General features: G+C 42.0%; 1 protein-coding gene and 1 pseudogene across 5 annotated transcripts; one reads left to right on the forward strand and one right to left on the reverse strand.

The window, feature by feature from the left end:
• The first annotated feature begins 212 nt into the window (after nucleotides 1–212).
• Nucleotides 213–25,047, forward strand: LOC122736798 (zinc finger protein 883-like). Of its 5 annotated transcripts, none has more exons than XM_043979190.1 (5): nucleotides 213–495; nucleotides 2,141–2,185; nucleotides 15,785–15,911; nucleotides 17,330–17,425; nucleotides 22,743–25,047. In XM_043979190.1, exons 2-5 carry the CDS (start codon nucleotides 2,153–2,155, stop codon nucleotides 23,942–23,944), a joined length of 1,458 nt encoding a protein of 485 aa, XP_043835125.1. In that variant the 5' UTR covers nucleotides 213–495; nucleotides 2,141–2,152; the 3' UTR covers nucleotides 23,945–25,047. The 5 variants fall into 5 exon arrangements, with proteins under 5 accessions (XP_043835125.1, XP_043835128.1, XP_043835127.1 ...); XM_043979191.1 differs by lacking the exon at nucleotides 213–495 and adding an exon at nucleotides 1,076–1,754; XM_043979193.1 differs by lacking the exon at nucleotides 15,785–15,911.
• Nucleotides 11,531–13,056, reverse strand: LOC122746745 (annotated as a pseudogene).
• Nucleotides 25,048–25,916: the final 869 nt, after the last annotated feature.

The following is a 25,916-nucleotide window of genomic DNA, read 5'->3' on the forward strand; positions in this document are numbered from 1 at the left end:
CCGTCAGTGTATTTTGCATCAAGGTCTGATTTTCTTGCAGAGATGACTTTCAGTTAGTCTGGAGCTGCAATGGTATCCTGGCGGTCTTTCTGCTCTGAAGGAGGAGCGGAGTCTGGGAGGGAGGGAGATGGTGGAGAGGCAATGGAGAGAAAGAGCTCTCAGAGATGACCAGCCTGGTGGGCGGTGCCCCAGGTGGAGTTTGAGCACGGGGGTGGAGTTTGAAGGCCTGGGCGGAGTTTAAGGCGGAAGAAGGCATCATTGCAGTGAAGGTATTCTAAGTGATGGGGGGCAGGGCTTAGGGAGGAGGGGCAGTTAGAGTCCTTGAGCCTGGCCCTGGGTGTGATTGGAGGAAAGGGCCTCAGGGCCTGGATAGAGCGGTGCTCTTGGGACTAGGAAGAGCCTTCCGGAGCGGGCTGGCGGGAAGCAGGAAGTCTGAGCAGCGATCCCTCTGACTTTCAGAAGCTCGCTCTCGCTCTCTGCGCTTGCAGATCCCAGGTAGGTCGGAGCCAGGGCCCCCCCCACCCCCTGGCTTTTGCTGGCTGTCCTTGTCATTGGGTCTCATCCTCCAGGTCTGCCAGAAGCACGCCTCCCTCCCCGGCCTGGCTCCTGGGCCAGCTCCCCTATATCTTTTCCAGGCTCCCAATCACTTCCTAAATATCCTGGCTGACCCTCCTGAGATTTACCGTGGGATCCCGCTCTCCCAAACTTCAGACTTTGCCCGTAGGGATCCAGGCATCCGGCTTCAAGCCTTCCCAGCAGGACTCAGGTGGCCTTCCTCCCTGCCCCCACCTCCTGGTTACAGATTCTGTTGTTCTGCCTTCAGACCGGGCCCCTGTCAGGGTCCACAAGTCCCGCCTTCCTGTCCCCAGACCCCGCCTTGGATGCAGGAACCAAAGCTCTTTCTTGGCTCCCTTTATCTGAATCCGTGGCTCTTTGGCTGCTTCCCTCTCAGATCCCAGGCATTTGGCTCCCTTGAGGGATTCCAAACCTGAGGACTCCCAGAGGCTCCCAGGAGTCTTCCCTGGCTCCATTTTACACCTCAGGACAGTCATCTTGCTTTCCCAGGCTCAGCTAGAACAATTCTGTCCCTCCAGTGTCCCTGACCTCCCTGAGTTGTACCTCCCAGCCCCTCCCTCGGCTCCACTGCCCTGGCCCTCCTCTTTCCCTGTGCCCACTTCTCTCAGGGCTCTCAGGTGCCCTACAAGGGGCTGAATCCCAGACTGGGTTTTGTCTCCCAGGCTCAGACTTCTGGTGATTCCCTGGCAGATCCATTCCAGAGCCCTCCCTATCAAGTTTCCCTAGCTTCCCTCCCTCCTAGATCAAGCAGTCTTTTGTCTAGATAATGCCTGTGTGCTGGGAAGAGGGGATGCTGGGAGGGCAGAATACCAGTTGGATGGAGAGCTGTGACTCAGGGGCCACTGAGGCTGTGACTGGTCTCATCCCATCTGGGGGTGAACCCCTTCTGCCCCTTGGGTCTCTGTAGAAGGACTGGGAGAGGGGTGGGGCAGAAGGGGAGTAAGAGAGGGAAAGGAGTAATCTTCCTTTTCAGACCATTTTCATTTGCAAGCCTGACCCTCCCATATCCTGCCTTCCCTCTGCTGGAGTATCTCCCCTGTAGGCAGGGCCTGGGCCTTTGTAATGCCCATGAGACCTCAGCCTCCTGCCTAGGAAAGGAGAAGAAAGACCTCTTCCTCTCTGGGATCCTTCTCCCTCCCCAGCTCAGTCTGCCTGGGACCTAGGACTGCCCCAAGCAGGTATGGGTTCAAGTCCAGACACCAACATGGGAGGGAAATTAGAAGTGTGATTATAAGGTACAACAGAGAGCAATCCCCCAGAGTATGAGCCCAGAGGCAGTCAGCACGGGATTGAGATGATGGGGTGGGGGAGATGAGCTTTTTTTGTACTGAGCCAAAGAAGTGGGGAGGGACTTTCCTGGTGGCTCCCTATTGTCTCATGGTTATTAAAAAGGCATAGAAGTCAAACATTCCATCTGTTGGTAAGAGCTTTGGCTGTTTGCTGCCTTTGTGGGGCCATAAAGGGTGGGAGAAGCAGGTTTCTTTCTGATGTAGATAAGAACTAGGGAAAAGCGGGAGGAACTTTACAAAATGGAGTCACTTTGGTTCCTTTGCTACCTACACAGGACTGAGAGAAAATGTCCCCTGGGAGCAGCAGACCCCCAGCCCAGGTGAGTGCAGTCCACCCACAGCCATGATCGACATCAGCAATCCAGGCCATTTCTGTAGACCTAGGAGATTGTCTACATCTTTTCTGTTATGGGGGAAATCGGTGGTGGTGGAGAGTTTAGGAATTCCTCTTTAAAGAATTACACTCTCTTGCACACAAATCCAATTAGAATAAAATAATGGTTTATTTAGTCACTAGGAAAAGGAAACCAAGAGAGAAATCCTTGGACTTCTCATGGGGAGAAGACTTGGCACAGAAGTGAGGTTCTCTGAGATACCTATGTCCTCTGAGCAGCAGACTGGGCAAATACATTTATAGAGGAAAGATGGTGGTCCCATGGGGTGTTCATCTGACCGTGGAAAGTTCCCTTATTGGGGGAGGACCGTCCCCCACTGGTGGTGGTTGGGAGAAGTTCAGCGAGAAGCAGCTCTGGTCAGCCATCTCTCTCCCCCTCACCCCACAAAGGCAGCTACACCCAGTGCCCCTGTCCCTTTAGGTGTGTCTGTTCTTTGGTTTAGCATCTCAAGGAGAAGGTTCCTTGATTTCTCCCCAAAAACTTCTGAGATTCCCCAGGCCTGTAACAATTTCATTATTAAAATAGGCATGAAATTGAATAAATTAGTAACCACACTGTCCTGCTCTCATTTTCTGTTAAGTTGATTCATTGGCACCCTGGTTTTTTGAGCAAGGCCCCTCCCCCTCCCCTATGCTGCTCTCTCCTGGTTTTGTTTTTGTTGTTGTTTTGTTTTGTTTTTAAGTTCTTCCTCTTTACAACTGACTAACAAGCATGACCACTTCACTTAGTCTTTATTATGTAGGGATCATGTCTTAATGCTGCCTAGCATTTTTACCCCCCTCTCCCCCACTTTATTTCCGTGTCTGTCTGTCTCTCTGTCTGTCTCTCTTTTTGTGGGGCAATGAGGGTTAAGTGACTTTGCCCAGGGTCACACAACTAGTAAGTGTCAAGTGTCTGTCTGAGGTCAGATTTGAACTAAGGTCCTCCTGAGTCCAGGGCCAGTGCTTTATCCACTGTGCCACCTAGCTGTCCCATTAGCTCTCAGTCCTGTGTAGGTAGCAAAGGAACCAAAGTGACTCCATTTTGTAAAGTTCCTCCTGTTTTTCCCTAGTTCTTATTTTGATCTTTTAAAAAGGGTTCTTAATAGCATTTTATTTTTTCCAATTACACGTAAAGATAGTTTTCAACATTCACTTTTTTTTTTGGTGAGGCAATTGCGGTTAAGTGACTTGCCCAGGGTCACACAGCTAGTAAGTGTTATGTGTCTGAGGCTGGATTTGAACTCAGGTACTCCTGACTCCAGAGCCAGTGCTTTATCCACTGCGCCACCTAGCTGCCCCAACATTCACTTTTGTAAGATTTTGAGTTCCAAATTTTTATCCTTCCCTCCTATCTGCTCAAGACAGTAAGCAATCTGATATAGATTATATATGTATTTCCATATTAGTCATGTTGTAAAGAAGAATCAGAATAAAAGGGAAACAACTCAAAAAACAAAAACAAAGAAAAACCCCAAAACAATAAATAAAGTCAAAATAGTATGCTGTGATCTGCATTCAGACTCCATTTTCCTTCATAAGTCTTTTGGAATTGTCTTGGATCATTGTAGAAAAGCTAAGTCTATCACAGTTGATCATTGCACAATGTTGCTGTTACTGTGAACAATGTTTTCTTGGTTCTGCTCACTTCACTCATCATTAGAATCATGTAAGTCTTTCAAGGTTTTTCTGAAATCAGCTTGCTCATCATTTCCTCCTTTTTTTTTTAACTGTAAAAGTTTTTAATTTTCTAGTTACACGTAAAGATAGTTTTCAACATTTGTTTTTATAAGGTTTTTTTGTTCCAAATTTTTCTCCCTCCTTTCCCCCCTCCCCAAGACAGAAAGCAATCTGATATAGGTTATATATGTACAATCACATTAAACATTTCCTCATTATTCATGTTTTGAAAGAAGAATCAGAACAAAAGGGGAAAACCTAAAAAAAGAACCAAAAACCCCAAATAGGAACAGTCTGGTTCAATCTGCATTCAGATTCCACAGTTCTTTTTTCTGGACGTGGAGAATATTTTCCATTATGAGTTCTTTGGAACTGTGTTTTATCATTGTATTGCTGAGAAGCTGCTCCTCATTTCTTATAGCACAATAGTATTCCATTACATTCATAGACCACAACTTGTTTAGCCATTCTCCAATTGATGGGCATCTTCTCAACTTCAAATTCTTTGTCACCATAAAAAGAGCTGATATATATATATATATTTTTTTAATTTTTTTCTTTAGTATTTTATTTTCTCTCAATTATATGTAAAAACAATTTTCTTGGATTTATTTATTTTTAAAATTAATAAACTTTTTTTTATTGCTTGGGATTCCGATTTTTATCCCTCTTTCCCTTCTTTCCCTCCCTTCTCCATGAGGTGGTAAGCAATCAGATATGGGCTATACATGTGCACTTATGTAAACATTACCATATTAGTCCTTTTGTATAAGAAAACTTGAATGGAAGAAAGTGAAAAATAGCATGCTTCCCTCTGTGTCCCATCAATATCCATTCTTTCTTTGGAGGTGGATAGTACACCTCATCTTTACTCCTTTGGGATCGTCTTGGATCATTGTATTGCTGAGAAGAGTTGTCATTCACAGTTCTTCAAACAGTATTGCTGTCTCTGTGCACAATGTTCTCGGTTCTGCTCATTTCACTATACATCAGTTCATACAAGTCTTTTCAGGCCTGAAATCATCCTATTTGCCATTTCTTATAGCATAATAATATTCCATAACTATCATATACCAAAGCTTGTTTAGCCATTCCCCAATTGATGGGCATCTCTTCAACTTCCAATTCTTTGCTACCACAAAAAGAGTTGCTACAAATATATATTTTAAAAATTATTTAGCATTTTATTTTCTCCCAATTACATGTAAAAATGATTTTTAATATCCATTTTTAAAACTTTTTGTTCCAAATTCCCCTTTTCCCCACTTCTCCTTTGAAAAGACAAGCAATTCAACATGTTATACATGTGTAGTCATACAAAACATTTCCATATTAGTCATGTTGTGAAAGAAAACAGACCCGAAAAAGCCCTCAAGAAAAATAAACTAAAATAAAATTTTAAAAGCTTCAATCTGTATTCAGACACCACCAGTTCTTTGTCTGGGAATAGATAACATTTTTAAGCATAAGTCCTTCAGAATCATCCTGGGTCATTGCATTTCTGGGAATAGCCAAGTCATTCACAGCTGATCATCTTACAATATTGAAATTACTTTGTACATAGTACATTTCACTTTGCATCAGCTCATGTAAGTCTTTCCAGGTTTTTCTGAGAGCTTCCTGCTCATCATTTCTTTTTTTAAATCATAAAATTATTTTATTTTCCAGTTACATGTAGAGATAGTTTTCAACATTTGTTTTTATAAGATTTCTTTTTTATTTTTTTGGGGGGGAAATGGGGGTTAAGTGACTTGCCCAGGGTCACACAGCTAGTAAGTGTCCAGTGTCTGAGGCCGGATTTGAAGTCAGGTCCTCCTGAATCCAGGGTCTGTGCTTTATCCACTGTGCCACCTAGCTGCCCCCTGTTTTTATAAGATTTCTAATTCCAAATTCTTCTCCCTTCCTTCCTTCCCTGCTCCCTCCCCAAGACAGCAAGTAATCTCATATAAGTTATATATGTACAATCACATTAAATATTTTTCTGCGTTAGTCATGTTGTAAAAGAAGACTCGGAACAAAAGGGAAAACCTCAAAAAAGAACCAAAAAACCCCCCTAAAAGTGTCAACAGTATGGTTCGATTTGCATTCATATTCCACAGTTCTTTTTTCTGGATGTGGAGAGCATTTTCCATCATGAGTCCTTTGGAATTATCTTGGATCATTGTATTGCTGAGAGGAACCAAGTCTATCACAGTTGATCATCACACAATGTCATTGATACTGTGTACAATGTTCTCCTGGTTCTGCTTACTTCACTCAGCATCAATCCACTTAAATCTTTCCAGGTTTTTCTGAAATCCACCCGATCATTATTTCTTACAGCACAATAGTATTCCATTACATTTGTATACTACAACTTGTTCAGCCATTCCCCAATTGATAGGCATCCCCTTGATTTCCAATTCTTTGCCACCTTAAAAAGAGCAGCTATAAATATTTTTGTATATGTGGGTTCTTTTCCCTTTTTTCAGATCTCTTTGGCATATAGACCTGATTGTGGTATTGCTGGGTCAAAGGGTGTGCACAGTTTTATGGCTTTTTGGGCATTGTTCGAACTCCACCAACAATGTATTAGTGTTCCAATTTTTCCACATCTCCTACATTTATTATTTTCTTTTTTTGTCATAATAACCAATCTGATTAGTATGAGGTGGTACCTCAGAGTTGTTTTAATTTGCATTTCTTCAATCAATAGCGATTTAGATTATTTTTTCAAATCTCATCATTTCTCATAGCACAATATTATTCATCATAATCATGTACCACAGTTTGTTCAGCTATTCCCCAATTGATGGACATCCCCTCAGTTTCCAATCCTTTGCCACCAGAAAAGAGTTGCTATAAGTATTTTTTGCATATATCAGTCCTTTTCTTTTTGTTTTCTTATCTCTTTTTGGATATAGACCTAATAGTGGTATTGTGAGGCCAGCATAGTTTCAAATTGCTGTACAGAATGATTGAATAAGTTTACAACTCTACCAAGAGTGCATTAGTCTCATTTTTTCCCATATCTCCTACAATATTTGTCATTTTTCTCTGCTGTCTTATTATTTAATCCAATTTTCTATGATGTAGTACCCAGAATTGTTTTGACTCACATCTGTCCAATTAACAATGAGTTTGTGTTTTTTTATATGGCTATAGATAGCTTTATTATGTCATCTGAAAGCTGTTTGTATCATTTGATCATTTTTCAATTGGGGAATAACCCTTATTTTAATAAATTGCATCCAGTTCTCTATATGCTTGAAAAATGGGATCTTTATCAGACAAGCTTGCTTCAAAATTTTTTTCAGTTACTCTGTCCCTCAAAAGTGTTTTGCTTCTGATTAGCCGCTCCCCTAATCTGCCCCACCCTCTTATCACCAGCCCCCATACCCTTCCCTTCCTACTTTCCTGTAGGGTAAGAGATTTCTATACTCAATTGAGTGTGTATATTATTCCTTCTTTGAGCCAATTCTGATGAGAGTAAGGTTCACTCACTCCCTCTCACCTCTCCCATTTCCCCCTCCCAGTTTATTATTCTCTCACCCATTAATTTTATCATTTTTAGATATGATCTCTTCATATTCAACCCATACCTGTGCCCTCTGTCTATATATGCCCCATCCAACTGCCCTAATAATGAGAAAGTTCTTATGAGTTATAAGTATCATCTTCCCATGTAGCAATGTAAACAGTTAAACCTTTCAAAATCCCTTATTTTTCCTGTTTACCTTTTTATGCTTCTCTTGAGTTTTGTATTTGAAAGTTAGATTTTTCTATTCAGCTCAGGTTTTTTCATCAACAATCCCTGGAAGTCCTTTCTTTCATTAAAAGCCTATTTTTCTCCCTGAAGGATTTTATTTTATTTTGTTTTATTTTTTCTTAGTGAGGCAATGGGGGTTAAGTGACTTGCCCAGGGTCACACAGCTAGTAAGTGTTAAGTGTCTGAGTCCGGATTTGAACTCAGGTACTCCTGACTCCAGGGCCGGTGCTCTATCCACTGCGCCACCTAGCTACCCCTCCCGAAGGATTTTATTAAGTTTTGCTAAGTAGATGATTCTTGGTTGTAATCCCAGTCCTTTGCCCTCTGGAATGTTGTATTCCAAGCCCTCTGATCCTTTAATGTAGAAGCTACTAAATCTTGTGTTATCCTGACTGTGGTTCCACAGTACTTGAATTTCAGGCTGCTTGCAATGATTTCTCCTTGATTTGGGAGCTCTGGAATTTGGCTATACTATTCCTAGGAGTTTTCATTTGGGGTTCTCTTTCAGGAGGTGGTTGGTGGATTCTTTTGATTTCTAATTTGCCCCTGGTTCTAGTTGACAATTTCTTGGAAGATGATGTCTAGGCTTTTTTTTTTTTTAAGCGGGGCAATGGGGGTTAAGTGACTTGCCCAGGGTCACACAGCTAGTAAGTGTCAAATATCTGAGGCCGGATTTGAACCCTGGTCCTCCTGAATCCAGGGCTGGTGCTTTATCCACTGTGCCTCCTAGCCGCCCCCTCTTTTCTTTTTTTGATCATGGCTTTCAGATAGTCCAAAAAATTTCAAATTATCTCCTGGATCTATTTTCCATGTCAGTTGTTTTTCTCCAATGAGATATTTCACATTACCTTCTATTTTTTCATCCTTTTGGTTTTGTTTTATTGTTTCTTGATTCCTCATAAAGTCCTTAGCTTCTACTTGCACAGTCCTAATTTTTAGGGAGTTATTTTCTTGAGTGAGCTTTTGTACCTCCTTTCCCATTTGGCTAATTTGGCCTTTCAAGGCATTCTTTTCCTTATTGGCTTTTTGTACCTCTTTTGTACCATTTGGCCTAGTCTGTTTTTTAAGGTGTTGTTTTCTTTAGTATTTTTGTGTGTGTGTGTCTCCTTTACCAAGCTATTGACTTTTATTTTCATAATTTTCTTGCATCACATTCTCCTCCTATTTTTTCTTCTACCTCTTTTACTTTATTTTCAAAGTCCTTTTTGAGTCTTTCCATGGCCTGAGACCAATGAATATTTTTTGTGGAAGCTTTGCATGTAGGAGCTTTGACTTATCTTCTTCTGAGGATGTGTTTTGATCTTCCTTGTCACCATAACAACTGGTCAGAATTTTTTCTGTTTGCTCATTTTCCCAGCCTATTTCTTGACTACTATCTCTTTGTTAAAGTAGGGCCCTACAATTTTGGAACTATGCCCAAAGGGCTATAGAACTGTGCATACCCTTTGATCCAGCAATACCACTGCTAGGTTTACATTCCAAAGACATGCCCAAAAAGAGAAAAAGACCTATTTTTACAAAAATATTTATAGCAGCCCTTTTTGGGGTGGCTAAGAATTGGAAATCAAAGGAACACCCATTAATTGGGGAATGGCTAAACAAGGTGTGGTATATGATGGTGATGGAATATTATTGTACTATAAGAAATGACAAGCAAGATGATTTCAGAAAGGCCTGAAAAGATTTGTATGAACTGATGTGTAGTGAAGAGAACATTTTTTTGGGGTGGGGGGACAATGAGGGTTAAGTGACTTGCCCACGGTCACACAGCTAGTAAGTGTCAAATGTCTGAGGCCGGATTTGAACTCAGGTCATTCTGAATTCAGGGCCAGTCCTTTATCCACTGCCCCACCTAGCTGCCCCCTTCCCTGCCCCCAGAGAACATTGTATATGGAGACAGAAATATTGTTTGATGAAGAACTGTGAATGATTTAACTTTTCTTAGCAATACGATGATCCGAGACAATACCAAAGGACTATTGAAGAATCATACTATCCACCTTCAAAGAAGGAAGTGATATTGATTGAACACTACAAAAGCAGGGTATTTTTCACTTTCATTTTTTCTTTTATTCAAGGTTTCTTATGCAAAATGACTAATATGCTAATGTTTTACAGAATCATACACGTATAACCCATATCTGATTGCTTATCATATCAGGGAAGGGGGAAGGAAGGAAGGCTAGAATTTGAAACAAAACTAACAAAATGTGTTTATCATTAAAAGAAAAATAACGACCGGTTCTGTTTCCAGGGTGCAGGGGGCACACTGTCCCAAGCTTCAAGGGTTTTGTGCATCTGTTTTCAGAGATACATCTAGGAATCTGTAAGTTTTCAGTTCTTGCAAGGTGGTATGATCTGAGGGAAGGTGTGCTTACTACTCTCCTGACTTGTGCTCTGGTCTGTAAGTGACCACAAGCCTGTCTCTCTGCCTTGCAACTGTGAGGAGAGACCCTGCTCTACTGTGGCCTCAAGCTCTGGTGTGCCTAGTGCTCAGCCTCTCCCTGGGACTGCCACCCAGGGCTGGGACCTGGATCCAAGGATCGGCAAAGCAATAGAGTCCTCCCTTAGTACTAGCAAAGAGACCCTTGTCATCTCCTTCTGGTCTGTTGTTCAACCCCCTTACCATGAGTTCCAGAAGCAGTGCTGCTGCTGCTCATTCAGTGACTCTCAAGACCTGCTCCTGGTTTGCTGGGGCTTGGTGTGTGCTGGCTGTAACTGCACTGGTATGGCCTGCAGTGGACTGCACTCTACTCTCACCTGGGTGCAACAGACCTTTCTGCTGTTCTTCTGAATTGTCTTTGGCTGGAAAATGATTTCACCCTGTTCTTAAGGTGGGTTCTGCTGCTCTAGGAATTGTCTTATGGCATTATTTAAAGGTATTTAAAGGTATATTAGCCACCCTACAATCCTTTTTTTTAACCCCTTAATTTCTTTAATATCATCACATCAAAGTCAACTTATACCCATATCCTCTATGTATACTTCTATACGTCCTAATAGATATACAGTTCTTAAGAATTATAAATATAGGGGGCGGCTAGGTGGCGCAGTAGATAAAGCACCGGCCCTGGATTCAGGAGTACCTGAGTTCGGATCCGGTCTCAGACACTGGACACTTACTAGCTGTGTGACCCTGGGCAAGTCACTTAACCTCCATTGCCCAGCAAAAAAAAAAAAAAAAGAATTATAAATATTATCCTCCCATGTAGGGATGTGTAAACAGTTTAACCTTTTAAAATAACATTTTTTTTCTTCCTCTTTACCTATTTATTCTTCGCTTGAGTTTCATATTTGAAGATTAGATTTTCTGTTTAGTTCTGGTCTTTTCATGAGGAAAGTTTGAAAGTCCCCTATTTTAATGACTGTCCATCTTTTTCCCTTTTAAGGTTATGCTCAGTTTTGCTGGGTAGTTGATTCTTGGTTGCAATCTGAGCTCCTTTGCCTTTCAGAATATCATATTCTAAACCCTCCAATCCTTTAATGTTGAAGCTGCCAGGTTCTGTGTAATGCTGATTGTGACTCCATGATATTTAAATTGTTTCTTTTTGGCTGCTTGTAGTATTTTCTCCTTTAACTGATAATCCTGGAATTTGGCTACAATATTCCTTGGAGTTTTCATTTTGGGATCTCTTTCAGGAGGTGATCAGTGGATTCTTTTAATGATTATTTTACCCTCTGGTTCTAGGATATCAGGGTGTAGTTCTCCTTGATAATTTCCTGAAATATGCTATCCAAGCTCTTTTAACAAAAAATATGGTTTTCCTTTATGCTAGTAATTTTTTTTAAGCTTTCTCCTAGCCCTAACCCTTGCCCCAGGCTCTGCCAGGCCTTTACCCCTCTGTTCGCTCCTGGTGTCCAGTCTTACTTCTTGTGGGGGAAGGAGGCCCAGCCGAGGCAGTAGAAGCAGTAACAAGTGCCTCCCAAGCATGCTACCATTGTTAATTTGTATAGGAGGTTGTCTATGCCTCCACCCTTCAGGTAGATTGGGAGGTCATTGTTTTCCTGGAATAGTTTTTGTTTTTCTGCTACTTTATTCGCAGAATTTCTGCTACTGAAGCTGAAGGTTCAGATCAGGGTCCAGGAGGGGGACACCAACAAACCCCTCACAGTGTGTCCTGTGCATGTCCTGTCCAGCTCTGACAATCCAAGGACACCTATGCCAGTAATTCTTGAATTATCTCTCTGTTATCTATTTTACAGGTCAGTGGTTTTTCTGATGAGGCATTTTCCTTTTTTTTTTTTTTTCCTATTTTTTCATTCTTTTGATTCTGTTTGATTCCTGATGTTTCATGGAGTCATTAGCTTCATCCTGCCCAATTCTAAATTTTTTTTGGCGGGGCAATGGGGGTTAAGTGACTTGCCCAGGGTCACACAGCTAGTAAGTGTCATGTGTCTGAGGCTAGCTTTGAACTCAGGTCCTCCTGAATCCAGGGCCAGTGCTTTATCCACTCTGCCACCTAGCTGCCCCCCAATTCTAATTTTTAAGGAATTATTTTTTTCAGCCAGCTTTTATACCTCTTTTCCTATTTGGACAATAGTATTTTTTAAGGAATTGTTTTCTTCAGTCAATTTTTGTGCTTCCCTTTCCAAACTATCGATTCTTTTTGCATAACTCTTTTCTAATTTTTTCTTCTACCTCTCTGATTTTTTTTTTTTCAGGGCAATGAGGGTTAAGTGACTTGCCCAGGGTCACATAGCTAGTAAAGTGTCAAGTGTATGAGGCCGGATTTGAACTCAGGTACTCCTGAATCCAGGGCCGGTGCTTTACCACTGCGCCATCTAGCTGCCCCCACTCTCTGATTTTTAAAATCCTTTTTGAGCTCTTCCAAGAAGGCTTTTTGGTCTTAAGACCAATTCATCTTCCCGTTTGAGGCTTTGCATGTAGGCATTTTTACATTGTTGTCCTCTTCTGAGTTTGTGTTTTGGTTTCTCTGTTGCCATAGTAGATTTGCATGATGAGGGTTCTTTTCTGTTTCTTACTCATATTTTAGCCTGTTTTGTTACTTTTGTTTCATTTGAAATATTGGGCAGAGTAGCCCTTTTCTGCCCCAAACTATTGAGAAGCTATTCTGGAGTTTCTGAGATAATGCTACTTATAAAATAAAGGCTATTGGGGCAGCTAGGTGGCGCAGTGGATAGAGCACCGGCCCTGGAGTCAGGAGTACCTGAGTTCAAATCCGGCCTCAGACACTTAACACTTAACTAGCTGTGTGACCCTGGGCAAGTCACTTAACTCCAATTGCCTCACTAAAAAAAAAAAAATTAATTAATTAATTAATTAAAGGCTATTGCACCAGTTAAGGTAGTAAGCATTTATTATGAATTTGACCACGTGTCTGATTAACTTCCCCATTAGTTATAGGCCTAATCAATTACATACCCAGCATGGAGTCCCAGGAAAAAGAAAAGAGGAAATGTACCTAGCTCTAGTCTCTAGACACAAGAGATGGAGAGAATGAAAGCTTCCTGTGGTCCACCCCAGTTCCTCCTTCCCTAATGGTGGGTCTTACACACAGCTCAAAGCTAATTGGCTAGAATCATTCAATTCCATTGACTGAAGGGACAATGTACAGTGCTGAGGTCTGGGTCCAGTGAAAGACAGACCCCCTGAGGACAAAAGCCCTTTCAAAAGGGTGTGGTTTTAATCTTTACTAAGTTAGTCTGGTCTCTAAAGCACCTTTGGGCAGGCTTTGAGAAACCAGCCAGAGTTCCTGAGTGGGGGAAGGTTCCTGGGTCCCCCCAAAAACCCACTATTAATAATTATTTTCTCATACTTTTAAACTTGAGCTCTACTCCTGGGGCACAGGAGGCACTGTCCCAAGCTGCTGCTGCTTCTTCTTCTTCTTCTTCTTCATTTTTTGGCGGGGCAATGAGGGTTAAGTGACTTGCCCAGGGTTAAACAGCTAGTAAGTGTCAAGTGTCTGAGGTCGGATTTGAACTCAGGTCCTCCTGAATCCAGCACCAGTGCTTTATTCACTGTGCTACCTAGCTGTCCCCTATGTCCCAAGCTTCTTATACTAGGTGCCAGGGGCCTGATCATTGGCTTTCTGCACTGGGACCTCAGGGGCTTGTGGCTTGCTCACTAAACAGACATGGCCTGGCCTAGTCATGCCTGTTGTATAGGAGATATTCCAGCTATCAGTTTGCCTTCTGTGTTAGGGCTGGAGGCCTCACAACTGACCTGCTGTGCCACTAGTCCTCTGAGCCAGTACTGAGGGGCCTCAGCGTCTGATCTGTGCTGTGGCTAAGAGCCTTCTGCTGTCTTTCCAAGAAACCTTCTGTGCAAGAAACCTTCTACACTCCCCTTTTTACCCAAGTGAGACAGACCTTTCCTGAAGTCCTTCTAAGTTGCCTTCAGTTGGAAGATTGTTTCACTCCGTGGTTTTGTAGGTTCTCTAGCTCCAGGATCTGTTTAGAGGCTTGATTTAATGTTGTCTCTGAGTGAAACTGGGGAGAGCTCAACCAGCTTTCTGGCTTCTCTTTGCCATCTTGGCTCTCCCCCTGCCCCTTTCTCAACTCTTGTCCTTTGGTGTTGGTGCTGCTCATGTCCTTCTGCCTCAGGTCACACAAGCCTTCTAAAGTTTCTCTGATTCCTTCTCCTTTACCAGTTCTTGGATCAAGTCAGTAAGCATTTTAGAAGGGCCCTAGCCATACAAGTCCCAAATTTCTAGTACAGAGAGCTCTGGGACCATCTCCCTGCTCTTGTGTTTCTGAGATCTACCCAGGTACAATGATTGAATGACGGAAGGCATCTCTACTCCTCAAAAGAGGCCACAGGTAGTCTCATCCCTGCCTCTGTTGTTCCTAGGCACCAGGACTAGCTTAACCACATGCCACAATGCTATACAAATTCAGCTTCCTGGTGGTATAATTTGTTCTACCCTGGGCAGAATGCCATGCACTGCAGAGACCATAAGAGTAACAAGGAGAAGAGGAAGGATTGAGAGACCAGTTAGTGTGTCAAGGAGCTTCAGAAAGTTTTTTGTAAATCCTGGTGCTGCTATAGGCTAGAGTAAGTCCTGGGATGACCTGAGCAGGGTATAATGGATGGAACCGACCGACTCAAGCCAATATTCATTTTAGATGTTAAGCGAAAATCAGGCATTCCAAAAGGAGGTTTATCTAAGTGTAGCATAAAAAGGACATTCAGTGAGGATACTAGAGTTCTCTAGCTCCCCTACTTCCATGTAGGCGCTCATCTGGTTAGCCAAGCAAGGTGTGGCAGTGGGCCATTCTGGGAAATCTGTGCTGTCTGAAGCACCCTGATTTCCCCTGGGTAGATTTTTATGCCTTTAGGTTGCCAGGCAGCCACACTCATTTATCCAGAGGCCCTTAGACCACTGCTTGAAGGGAAGCACACGAAATTCTAGGTGTGTGTTTAGATCATGTATTTCTCAAAGAAACTGGCAACATTTTTCTGCTGGATTAGCTCAAACAAAACCCAAGTTAATTAAATTTTGCTGCCTTTTCGGGGGGGGGGGGCAGTGAGGGTTAAGTGAACTGTTTTGCCTAGACCATGGCATATCCAGAGTGACCTCAAGTCCTCAATGTAATAACAGATAAATCTTCTTCACTTTGCTGGAGACCATCTCATACCACTCAACACAGTCTAAATTTTGATGAATATCTCTTTAGAATTTTATTCCTCCATTTAACCATATAAGACTTTATTTAAGCCATTAAGGAAGATCTTTTCTTTAACTTTATTCTCTTCTTAGTGATCATATTAAATGTTTTTCTCCCAGAATGCACTGTACCTGCCCGCTTCTCACAGACTTTTCTTTAGGATATATCATTTTTATCAGTTTTTGATAAGGAAGAAATTTCACATCACCCTCTTTCTCCTCTACAGGTCTACCTTCCTCACAGATAGTACACAAACTTTCTCCTTGATTCCAAAGGGAGACATATTTCATAGTAAAATGTTCCTCAGCTTTATTCCAACTGATAATATAAAATGTTTTCCTTAAAGTTGCATCAGGCTCTTTCAAAGATTGATTATGACTCTCATAAAGGGTATGACCTTTGGGCAAATCCCTTCTCTGTGCTTCAGTTTCCTCTGTCTAGTTCTGAAGTGTCTTTCAGCTCTTTGTTCTTTGACTTCTGATGATTTAGGAGACAGTGACATTCAAGGATGTGGCTGTGGACTTCACCCAGGAGGAGTGGGGCCTCTTGGACCCTCCTCAGAAGGAACTGTACAAGGACGTCTTGCTGGAGAATGTCCAAAACCTGCTCTCCCTGGGTAAGGATGCTTTCCCTGCAATCAAAGGGCATATCTTTCTTCTCTCCTGTGCAGGCTTTAGAACATCTGTGAATTATTAGAGAGAGAAGAGTGCTGGTCTCCTGTGTCCAAGAGAGGTTCCTTCTGCTTTCTTGTTCTCCTATAGAAAGTCTTTGCATTGTGTGATAGGAACCTGAGGGCTTCCTTTGCTATTGAAGCTGCTCTTACCAATCCTAGGTAGCTTCAAGTCAAAGATCTACTCTGTGTTGAAGATTTTTAGACATGGAATTAATCTCAGGGGTTATTTAGTCTAACCTCTACCTGGACATGAATTTTGTCTGCCAAATCTCTGCAAACTGCTCAGGCCGCTTTTCCTTGAAACCCCTTCCGTTTGGGAAGGGTCTAGTTTTTGGAGCATTCTTCTCTTCAGCAGCCATACATTGGTCACTCACAGCTCTGGTTTGTGACCAGTGTAGACATGGTAGGAAAGAAAGAATAAGCATTTCTATGCACCTGCTACTTGCCAGGTGCTTTCTTTCCAATATTAAATTACTTCATCCTCACAATAATCTTCCAAGTTCAGTGATATTTTTATTATCCCCATTTGACAGTTGAGGAAATTGAAGCAAACAGGTTAAGTGACTTGACCAGGGACACAAAGGTAGGAACTGTCAGAGGGCAGCTTTAAATCCAGACATTCCTGACTCCAGGCCCCGGGCTCTCTCCACTGCTTCTCTATGAGCTGCCTCTAATTTCTAGAGAGGGGAAACCCTGCAATGAGTCCATCCTTCTATGAAGAAGGTGTACTAAATCCATGATCTCCCCTGCACACAGCCTCTCCCCAAAGCTCCCTAAAATAAATGCTATGGAAACGATCCTTCAGGCGTTCTGGGAACCACCCTGTGGTCCTTTCTTGCATGCCACTGTCATTGGCAGGAAGAAGAGACTGCAGAAGAAATAGAATTTGGACCAAGTAGGGTTTCTGGAATTTGCCAGCAGGAGACTCTTCCCTGGAGAGGCAAACGCTCCTTGAATGAATAGCATACAAAGTTTACATGGGTTTCAGGGAGTGAGGAGCAGGGTACAGGGAAAGCTGACTCATCAAGGTCCCTGTAGCTGGGGCTCAAGGCAGATCTGGCACAATAATAAGCCTTTTACCCGGTTTTGGGGTTAGGCTTTTCTGTCAGAATGGAGCATGAGAGAATGTGGGCAGAGGGTTTGGCTGATTCTCAAAACAGGTTGTACAAGAGGATAACATGGCACATCCTGTTCTGGGTTACTTGCTTTATAAGCACTGAGGGGTGAGTACAGACACATGTCTGAATATAATGGAGCCATTCTCAAAATGGAGCAGCTGTATATCCACCCCCCTTTCCCTAAAAAGAAGTAAATTCCAAGCTTCTCTCCATGCTCATCCTTAACTGGTTTTCCCTGCCCAGGGTTTCCTGTTCCCAGAGAAGATGTGATCTCTTATTTTGAGCAAGGGGAAACACCATGGATGCTGGAGCAAGAAGGCCTGAGGCACTGCTGTCCAGGTGAGTGAGGTGAGAGCAGATATATGAGATTTGTGAATACAAGAGGCTTCTATGTGTTGTGGTGAAGCAAGGGCTAGATTTTGGAGACCTGCCTTGGAATTCTTTGCCAGAAATTTTTGGCAGTGGCTTCCAGGGCCAGTCCCTTGACCCCCCTGAGCCTCAGTTTTCCCATCTGTACAAGGAAGGGGACTGGACTTCATGGCCTTTCAACTCCTTTCCAGGGATCAATCTATGATCCTATAAGAAGTCACTGTTGTAAAGTGGGGGCATGAAATGCTCCTGAAAGTGTAAAGGGGCTAAGGCTATTCAATGTGAGCTCTTTCTTAGACCTTCAAGTCAACATGCCAGGCCCTAAGCACTGTGGACATAAACAGATGCAAGGGCCATCCCCATCTCCCATGGAACTCACAGTCTGGTTTAGCAAACAACATACCAACAGTAATGTAGAAGCCCCCTATGGACAGATAAATTGGAGCTGGTCAAGAGAGGGAAGGCCCTAAAGTGAAGGAGGGCTTGGAAAGGCTGAGTGTGGAAGGGGGGCTCCAGCTAGGGCTTCAGGAAAGCCAGGGTGAGCATTCTAGGCAACAGGGAAAGGGAGGAAAACCCATGGTGTCAGGAAGTAGAGTGTCCTGTTCACAGAACAGATAGGAGGCCTGTGTCACTGGAGTATATAAAGCATATCTGGGGGAAATAGGGTGAAAGAAGCCTGGAGGAGTAGCAGAAGGATAGGGGAAGTACTTCAGCAGCCCCAGAGTGGGTTTTATATTTGATCCTTTTGCTGGGCAGCCACTGGAGGTTGTTAAGTAGGTGGTGACCTGGTCAGGTGAGAGCTTTAGGAAGATGAGCTTGACCACTGGGAGGAGGAATGACTGGATTGGGGGGAGATGAGGCAGCCTGACTAACCAGCAGGCCCTTATATAACTCAGGTGTGAGGTGAGTGGCACTTGAACCAAGACAGTGACAGTTTGGGGAGAGAAGGGACTGTCTTGGAGAGATGTTACACAGCTGGAATCACAGGACTTTGGAAGAGATTGAACGTGGGGTTAGGGAGTGTGACTGTGGGAGTCCTGGCATGCATGGCACTTCATTTGTGAGCCTGGGCTCTGGGGAAGATGCCTCAGAGAGTATTAGGGATGTTGGAAGAGAGGAGGGTTTGGGGAAAGAGGGTGAGTTTCCTTTTGGACATGGTAAGAGGTGGATGACAGGATGGAATGAGATCATTTGCACCATTTAAAGGGCTTGGCTTTAGGGAACAGAAAGATGATCTTCTTGTCTGATACTGAGGTCAAAGAGGAAAAGAAGGCCTCTGATTTCTGTGAGATGAGGAGGATGAGATAGCTCTTGATAAAGGTCCAGTTTTTTCAGTGAAATGAGGCTAAATTCTCAGGTGAGAACATGGGGGAAGGGGTGAAAGCAAGCCTATAAGGGAGGCTTGGGGAGAATTGAAAAGATTTGGAAAAGCTGCTGTGTTGAGTGGCATAGGGAGTCAGTTAGGGAGATGGCAAAGCATTGCCTTGCCACAGTGGTGGGGGCCCAGCTAAGATGATGTCCCTAAATTTGTAGTAGACCCAGGAAGCCTGGTTTCAAGATTCATATTCTCTTTCTCTCTCTCTCTCTCTCTCTCTCTCCAACAAAACATGAGAGAAGGTTACTGCCCTACTTGGAAGTCATCCAAGGCTAAGCTTTGCCTAAATCATCAGCCCAAGTCCCTTTCTGGCTCCATCTCTGTCCCATTCTTGGAGAATCCTTGGTCAGGCTCATGAAGGTGACCACCCCCTCAGGTTGGGGAGCCGGGAGATAGAGACTCCCAGGTGTGCCATGGTATGAGGCCCTTCAGGAGCCCAGAAAGAAGCCTCTGTGATCCTCACTTTTAGGTCTGGTCAGATTCCATCAGGATTAGAACCTGACAGAGGTGACACTTAAAGGTGATGAGTGTGAAAGAGATGATATATGACAAGGCCAGAATATGCATCTGACAAGTCAACTGGGAGAGAGACCAGAATGTGGGCACTGTAGCCTGGGGTCAGCCCTGGGCCCAGTCAAGCAACCAGTAAAGGGTGGTTAAGCACCTTCTGTCTTTGGTGCTGTGCTAAGCCCTGGGCATACAAAGGAAGGTAAAAGACAGTCCCTGCTATCACAGAGCTCACAGTCTACTATGCACACATGGAGATGGTTTGAGAAGAAGCACCAGCTCATGCATCTCACTCTTAGCTGATTGATCTACTTGAAGAGAGAGTGTGTTGGAATAGACATATTTATTTCATCTGAGAAATGAGGGAATACAAAGAGTGAGTGTTATAGCAGTTTAAGGAGTGCAGAATGAGGAAAGAGTAGAAAGCAAAGTAATAGTGTTCAAAATAATATCACACACTTATTCTTCAGTCATTTTCCAGTCTCTTTGTGACCCCATCTAGGGTGTTCTTAGCAGAGATCCTGGAGTGGCTACCTTTTCCTTCTCCCCCTCATTTCACACATGAATAAACTGAGGCAAATAGTTAAGCGACTTGCCTGTGGTCACACAGCCAGTAGGTGTCTGAGGGCAGAGTTGACCTCAGGAAGATGAGTCTTTCTGACTTCAGGCCTGAAATTCTGTCCCCCTCTCTAGCAAGTAGATAGCTTTGACAAAGCACCTACTATATGCCATGCAATATACAAATATTATCTCATTTGATCCTCATAACTCTAGGAGTTAGTGCTATTATTACACCCATTTTACAGATGAAGAAACTGAGGCACAGAGAGGTCTCAGACCAGGGTCACAGTACTAACAATTTTCTGAAGTGAGACTGGAACTCCTGTCTTCCTGACTTGAGGCCCAGCATTCTATCCACTGGGCCACCAGCTGTTTTTTGACTTTTTTTTTTTGTAGGGGCAATGAGGGTTAAGTGACTTACTCAGGGTCACACAGCTAGTAAGTGTCAAGTGTCTTAGGCTGGATTTGAACTCAGGTCCTCCTGAATCCAGGACTGGCTCTTTATCCACTGCTCCACCTAGCTGCCCCTTGTATTTTGACTTTTAAATAGAATACTGTCAAAAGGTCGAATATGCATGGGGTGGAAAATGGGAGAGTTAGCCAAGCTCTCTTGTTGAGGGATGGAAATGCATTTTTTTGTTTTTAGCTTCTTAACCAGTCAATAAAATGAATTGCTAGTTACTATATAAAAGATTTGTTTTTCTATTGGCTCATGAAAAGTAGTATATTAAATGATAAATGGATTTGAAGGTCAATTGCACATATTACTTTGTTATTGTTGTTTTTCGTTTTTAACAATGTTTATCTTTATAGCCTCCTTTATAAGGATAAAATTTCTTCGGGCTTAATTTGTGTTTTCTACCAAAGGCAAACCAGCAACACTCTTACTGAAACTGAATTGAATAATTAACCTGTCTTACCAACCAATTCCTTTGAGAAACTGCCAGGGAGACAAATAGTAACATAAGTGGAGGATAGGGTTTCCTTATGGCTTCTACTGTGCATGCCTAGCAATCATGGTTTTCAGAGGTTGTTATCTCTGCAGCAAGTATGCAGACTTGTGTAATATCTGAATCTGGTGGTAAGAGCTTTGATGAGACACAATTACAAGTACCCTAGGAATGAGGGAACTACTAAGGTGTATTGACAGTCTAGTCTGTGCATGTTTGTGACAATTTGCACATGAATAACCAATCTTCCTGGAAGTTTGGAAACAATTGGATGTTAAGTTGAGAAACTGAAAGAGTATGTTACACTTAGTTTGAATCAGTCAGAGTATGATGTAATCACTGAATGATCACCAAAAGCATTATATGCTTTATCATGACAGTTTGGAATCATTGCAGAAAGAATGCTATTATGGTTAACATGTGCATGTTTGTTGTCCCAGAGGAAAAATATCTTTTTTTTTTTAAACAGGACAATGAGGGTCAAGTGACTTGACCACGGTCATGCAGCTAGTAAGTGTCAAGTATCTGAGGTCAGAATTGAACTCAGGTCCTCCTGGATCCAGGGCCAGTGCTTTATCCATTGTGCCACCTAGCTTCCCTGGAAAAACATCTTGCAACAAAAATTGGGCCATTATTTACTGCTTCAGGTGCCATTTACAAATTTTTGGTGCAATCCGTTGGACCACTGTCTAGAACCTCCAAGAGGTTTGTGAACTACTAAATGTGAAGAAGGGATGCAACATGACCAATAGTGAAGTATTCTGTCCATTTCCTTATAAAAGGTTGGTGGAATCAAATTCATATATAGGATACATATTTTTATACATTTGTGTTTATTATAAGGAATTAATTTTTGTTTTAGTGAGCAGAGACATTTAAAGATAAATTATTAAAAAAGAAATAAATAATGGCTAACCCCAAAAAAGTAATCAGCCAGAACAAAATCTTTCATGCCTCAGGTAAATGCAAAAAACCATATTGGCATTCATCATGTGATTTCAGATACTGCAGCAGAAAAAATAAGATTGAAATTGGTCACCAGGGAAATTACATTATACTTACAGATAAGTGTACCAAATGGCATGACGTTTATGAAGATTGTTCAACGTGGAGACAGTTTATCTAGTACTATGGACAGAGCATGCCCATTCATAAGGTTTGAGTTCTAGTCTCAGCTGCTGGTATTTGGGTCAAGACATTCTGAACCACTTTCAACTCATGGCCTGAGGTGTGAATGTAATGAGAATGCCAGTGCTACCTGTGTTACAGGTTTCTTGTGAGGACCCAGTGTGATTGTGTTTGAAGCTCTTTAAAAAAAAAAATTATATGAAGCTCTTTGTAAATAAAATAGTCCTCTATTCCCAGCAATACAGTGATCAAAGACAGTTCCAAAAGACTCATGATGGAACATGCTATCCAGATCCAGAAAAAACAACTGCGAAATCTGACTGCAGATCCAAACATACTATTCACTTCTTTTGTTTTTTGTTTTATTTTTCTTTCCTGTAGTTTTCCTCTTTTGCTCTGATTCTCCTTTTGCAACATGACTAATGTGGAAATTTGTTTAGCATGATTGTTCATGTATAACCTATACCATATTGCTTGCTCTTTAATGGAGGGGGGAAGAGAGGGAGGGAGAAAAATTTGGAACTCAAAATATTATAAAAATGAATGTTGAAAACTATCTGTATATATAATAAGAAAAAAATACTATGAAATAAAGTCATCCTTCAAATGTGAGCTAATGACATTTTAAAATGGTTGATTCTACCCATTTAATTTTGAAGACTTTTCTCTTTGCCTGGGGGAAATCATTTTATATTCTGCTAGTAGAGGGAAGGGGATATAATTATATATGTGTATATACACAACTATGTATATTTCTTTCTTTTAGGACACATCAGACTTGAAATAAAAGAGACTTGTGCAGAGATAAGTCTTTCTGTGGAAGAAACTCACCAGCAAAGATGCATGAATAATGATCCCTCTGACTTTGCTAGGAGAGAAATTTGTGCTGTAACACATCAGAGAATCCACATTGGGGAGAAACCTTATGAATGTAATCAGTGTGGAAAGACTTTCAGATGGAGGTCTTATCTTGTTAAACATCAGAGAATCCACACTGGAGAGAAACCTTTTGAATGTAATCAATGTGGAAAGACTTTCAGATGGAGGTCTTATCTTGTTAACCATCAGAGAATCCACAGTGGAGAGAAACCTTTTAAATGTAATCAGTGTGGAAAGATTTTCAGATGGAGATCCCATCTTGTTCACCATCAGAGAATCCACACTGGAGAGAAACCTTTTGAGTGTAAACAATGTGGAAAGACTTTGAGATGGAGGTCTCATCTTGGTAAACATCAGAGAATGCACACTGGAGAGAAACCTTTTGAATGTAATCAATGTGGAAAGACTTTCACATCAAGGTCCCATCTTGTTAACCATCAGAATATCCACACTGGAGATAAACCTTTTGAATGTAAGCAATGTGGAAAGACTTTCACATGGAAGTCTTATCTTGTTAACCATCAGAGAATCCACACTGGTGAGAAACCTTTTGAATGTAATCAATGTGGAAAGACTTTCACATGGAGGTCCCATCTTGTTAACCATCAGAGAATCCACACTGGAGAGAAACCTTTTGAATGTAAGCAATGTGGAAAGACTTTCACAGCAAAGTACCATCTTGTTAACCATCAGAGAACCCACACTGGAGAGAAACCTTTTGAATGTAATCAATGTGGAAAGACTTTCACATCAAGGGACCACCTCGTTAAACATCAGAGAATCCACACTGGAGAGAAACCTTTTGAATGTAAGCAATGTGGAAAGGCTTTTACATCAAGGTCCCATCTTGTTAACCATCAAAGAATCCACACTGGAGAGAAACCTTTTGAATGTAATCAATGTGGAAAGACTTTCAGATGGAGGTCCCTTTTTGTTAAGCATAAGACAATCCACACTGGAGAGAATCTTTTAAATGTAATCAATGTGGAAAGACTTTCCAATGGAGGTTCCATCTTATTAAACATCAGAGAATCCACACTGGAGAAAAACCTTATGAATGTAGTAACTGTGCTAAAGCCTTCAATATAAAGTCAGCCCTTGTTTCTCATCAGAGAATTCATAGGAAATGGGAATATTATAACTTGTATGAATGAGAAAAGGCCTTGCAATGGAGTACAGAGCTTCTTTCACAGCAGAAAATTCACTCTGGGTATAAGCCATCTATGGACTCTGTGAGAAGGCCTTCAGCCAGAGATCCTCTCTTATCTTCTCATCAGAGGATTCATGCTGGAAAGAAACCTTATGAATCTGCTCATTGGGGACAAGCTTTTTCCTGGAACATTGAGGTTGTTGGTAAAGGTTAAGTTTTTTTGTCTGATCGTAACAGAATGGTGAAATAAAAGGAAATAATGCATGTCAGTCTTCCAGTTTGCAAAAGAAACAAACAAAAAAAAGGAGGCAATCGAGTCATGGACTGCTGGATTGTGTGAAAAGAACGCATCTGGATGTTCTCAGAAATAGAATATCTTCAGAATGAGAAAAAGGATTTTTGTCAGTATCATGTTGACTGGGGAACAATGTTTGGTGAAGGGAAGACATAAGCATTATTTGACCAAGGGTATAAAAATTGGGGGAATTTGGGGGAATTTTGTGGTCTCCTACAGGTCACCTATGTGTATCAGCCTACATTAAGGTTATGTGCGTGTGACAATCAAGAAACTTCTCATTAAATTTCTGCCTCTTGATTTTTGTGACTCACCAATCACAGTGATGAGGAATGGATTCCCATGATGGCCTTGGGTAGAGCAGAACCATTGTAGAAAAAAGCAGCCACTAGTAGGCAGGTAAGAGGCCCTGTGATTTCTATCTAAACAGCCTCCCATGTTTGCTCCTGCTCCTCCAGCCTGGAAGGGGAACCTAAAAAAACTAAATTCCATATAAGGTGCATCTGGACTGATTGTCACAGTCAAAGAGACCTTCAGGGACTCCTAGGGGAGATAATTTTGTGTTTTGGTAAATCCAAAGTGAACTTTACCTTTAGCCTTATCAGCCAAAGGGAAAAGAGTGTAAAGAGAATGAAAACTTTTCTGTGGACCTTTAAAAGTCTTTAAAAAGATAATAGTCTCAATGCAGAAATATGTTTAATGTGATTGTACATATATAACCTATATCAGATTGCTTTCTGTCTTGGGCGCAGGGAGGGAAGGGAGGGAGGGAGGGAGAAAAAAATTGGAACTAAAATTCTTATGAAAACTGTTTACATGTAACTGGAAAATAATAAAATACTTATAATTTTTTAAAAAAGAGCCTTCCTTTTTTTCTAACTCTGGTCAAGCTAGGCAGGCAGACAAGACATGAGAGAGGGGTATAAATCTCATTTCCAAGTCTGCCAAAATGTATGGTTTCATAAACTAAAGACTAAATTTATGATGTTAGGAAGAAAGTGGGGTCAAGATGGCAAAGTAAAGGCAGAAACTCACCTGAACTCTCCCAAATTCCTCTTCAAACAATTTTAAATAGTTACTCAAATCAAATTCTAGAGGGGCAGAAACAGCAGAAACCATTCTTCAATCTATGATGTTTAGAAATCTGTCGTCACCCCCGCCCCCCCCAGTGTGGGGGGAAAATTAGCTAAGGTTTTCTTATAAATTCAGCAACAGTTTAGGCTTTTAAGCATTCATTAAAGCATATTACGGGTTTGCAAAGAGAGAGAAAGAAAGCCACCTTCACCTAGCTATCCAAGAGAGTGAATTTCTGGAAGTTAGGAAACCTGGCTACCTTCCTTCCTTCTGCCACCATGAGCTCCTTTCTGAACCAAAGAGATAGTTTCCCCATTTTTCGAGTGGAAGCTTCCTGTGAGACTGGTAGAGGAGCGGTCCTCACACACAGCTCCAAGCTAAATGGCTGGTGGCATTGATTGACATGACTTACAGGCAGTTCTATGAATAGAGGAAACTTCCTGGATGCTAGTCATCAGGGCGTGGCACCCTGGTTCTCACACTGCCCCCTGTGCTTCATGAAGAAACATTGTTTCCTTACATGAAGCAATAACATTACAGAT

The sequence above is a fragment of the Dromiciops gliroides genome, chromosome 1 (assembly GCF_019393635.1).
Source record: "Dromiciops gliroides isolate mDroGli1 chromosome 1, mDroGli1.pri, whole genome shotgun sequence".
Taxonomy (NCBI): domain Eukaryota; kingdom Metazoa; phylum Chordata; class Mammalia; order Microbiotheria; family Microbiotheriidae; genus Dromiciops; species Dromiciops gliroides.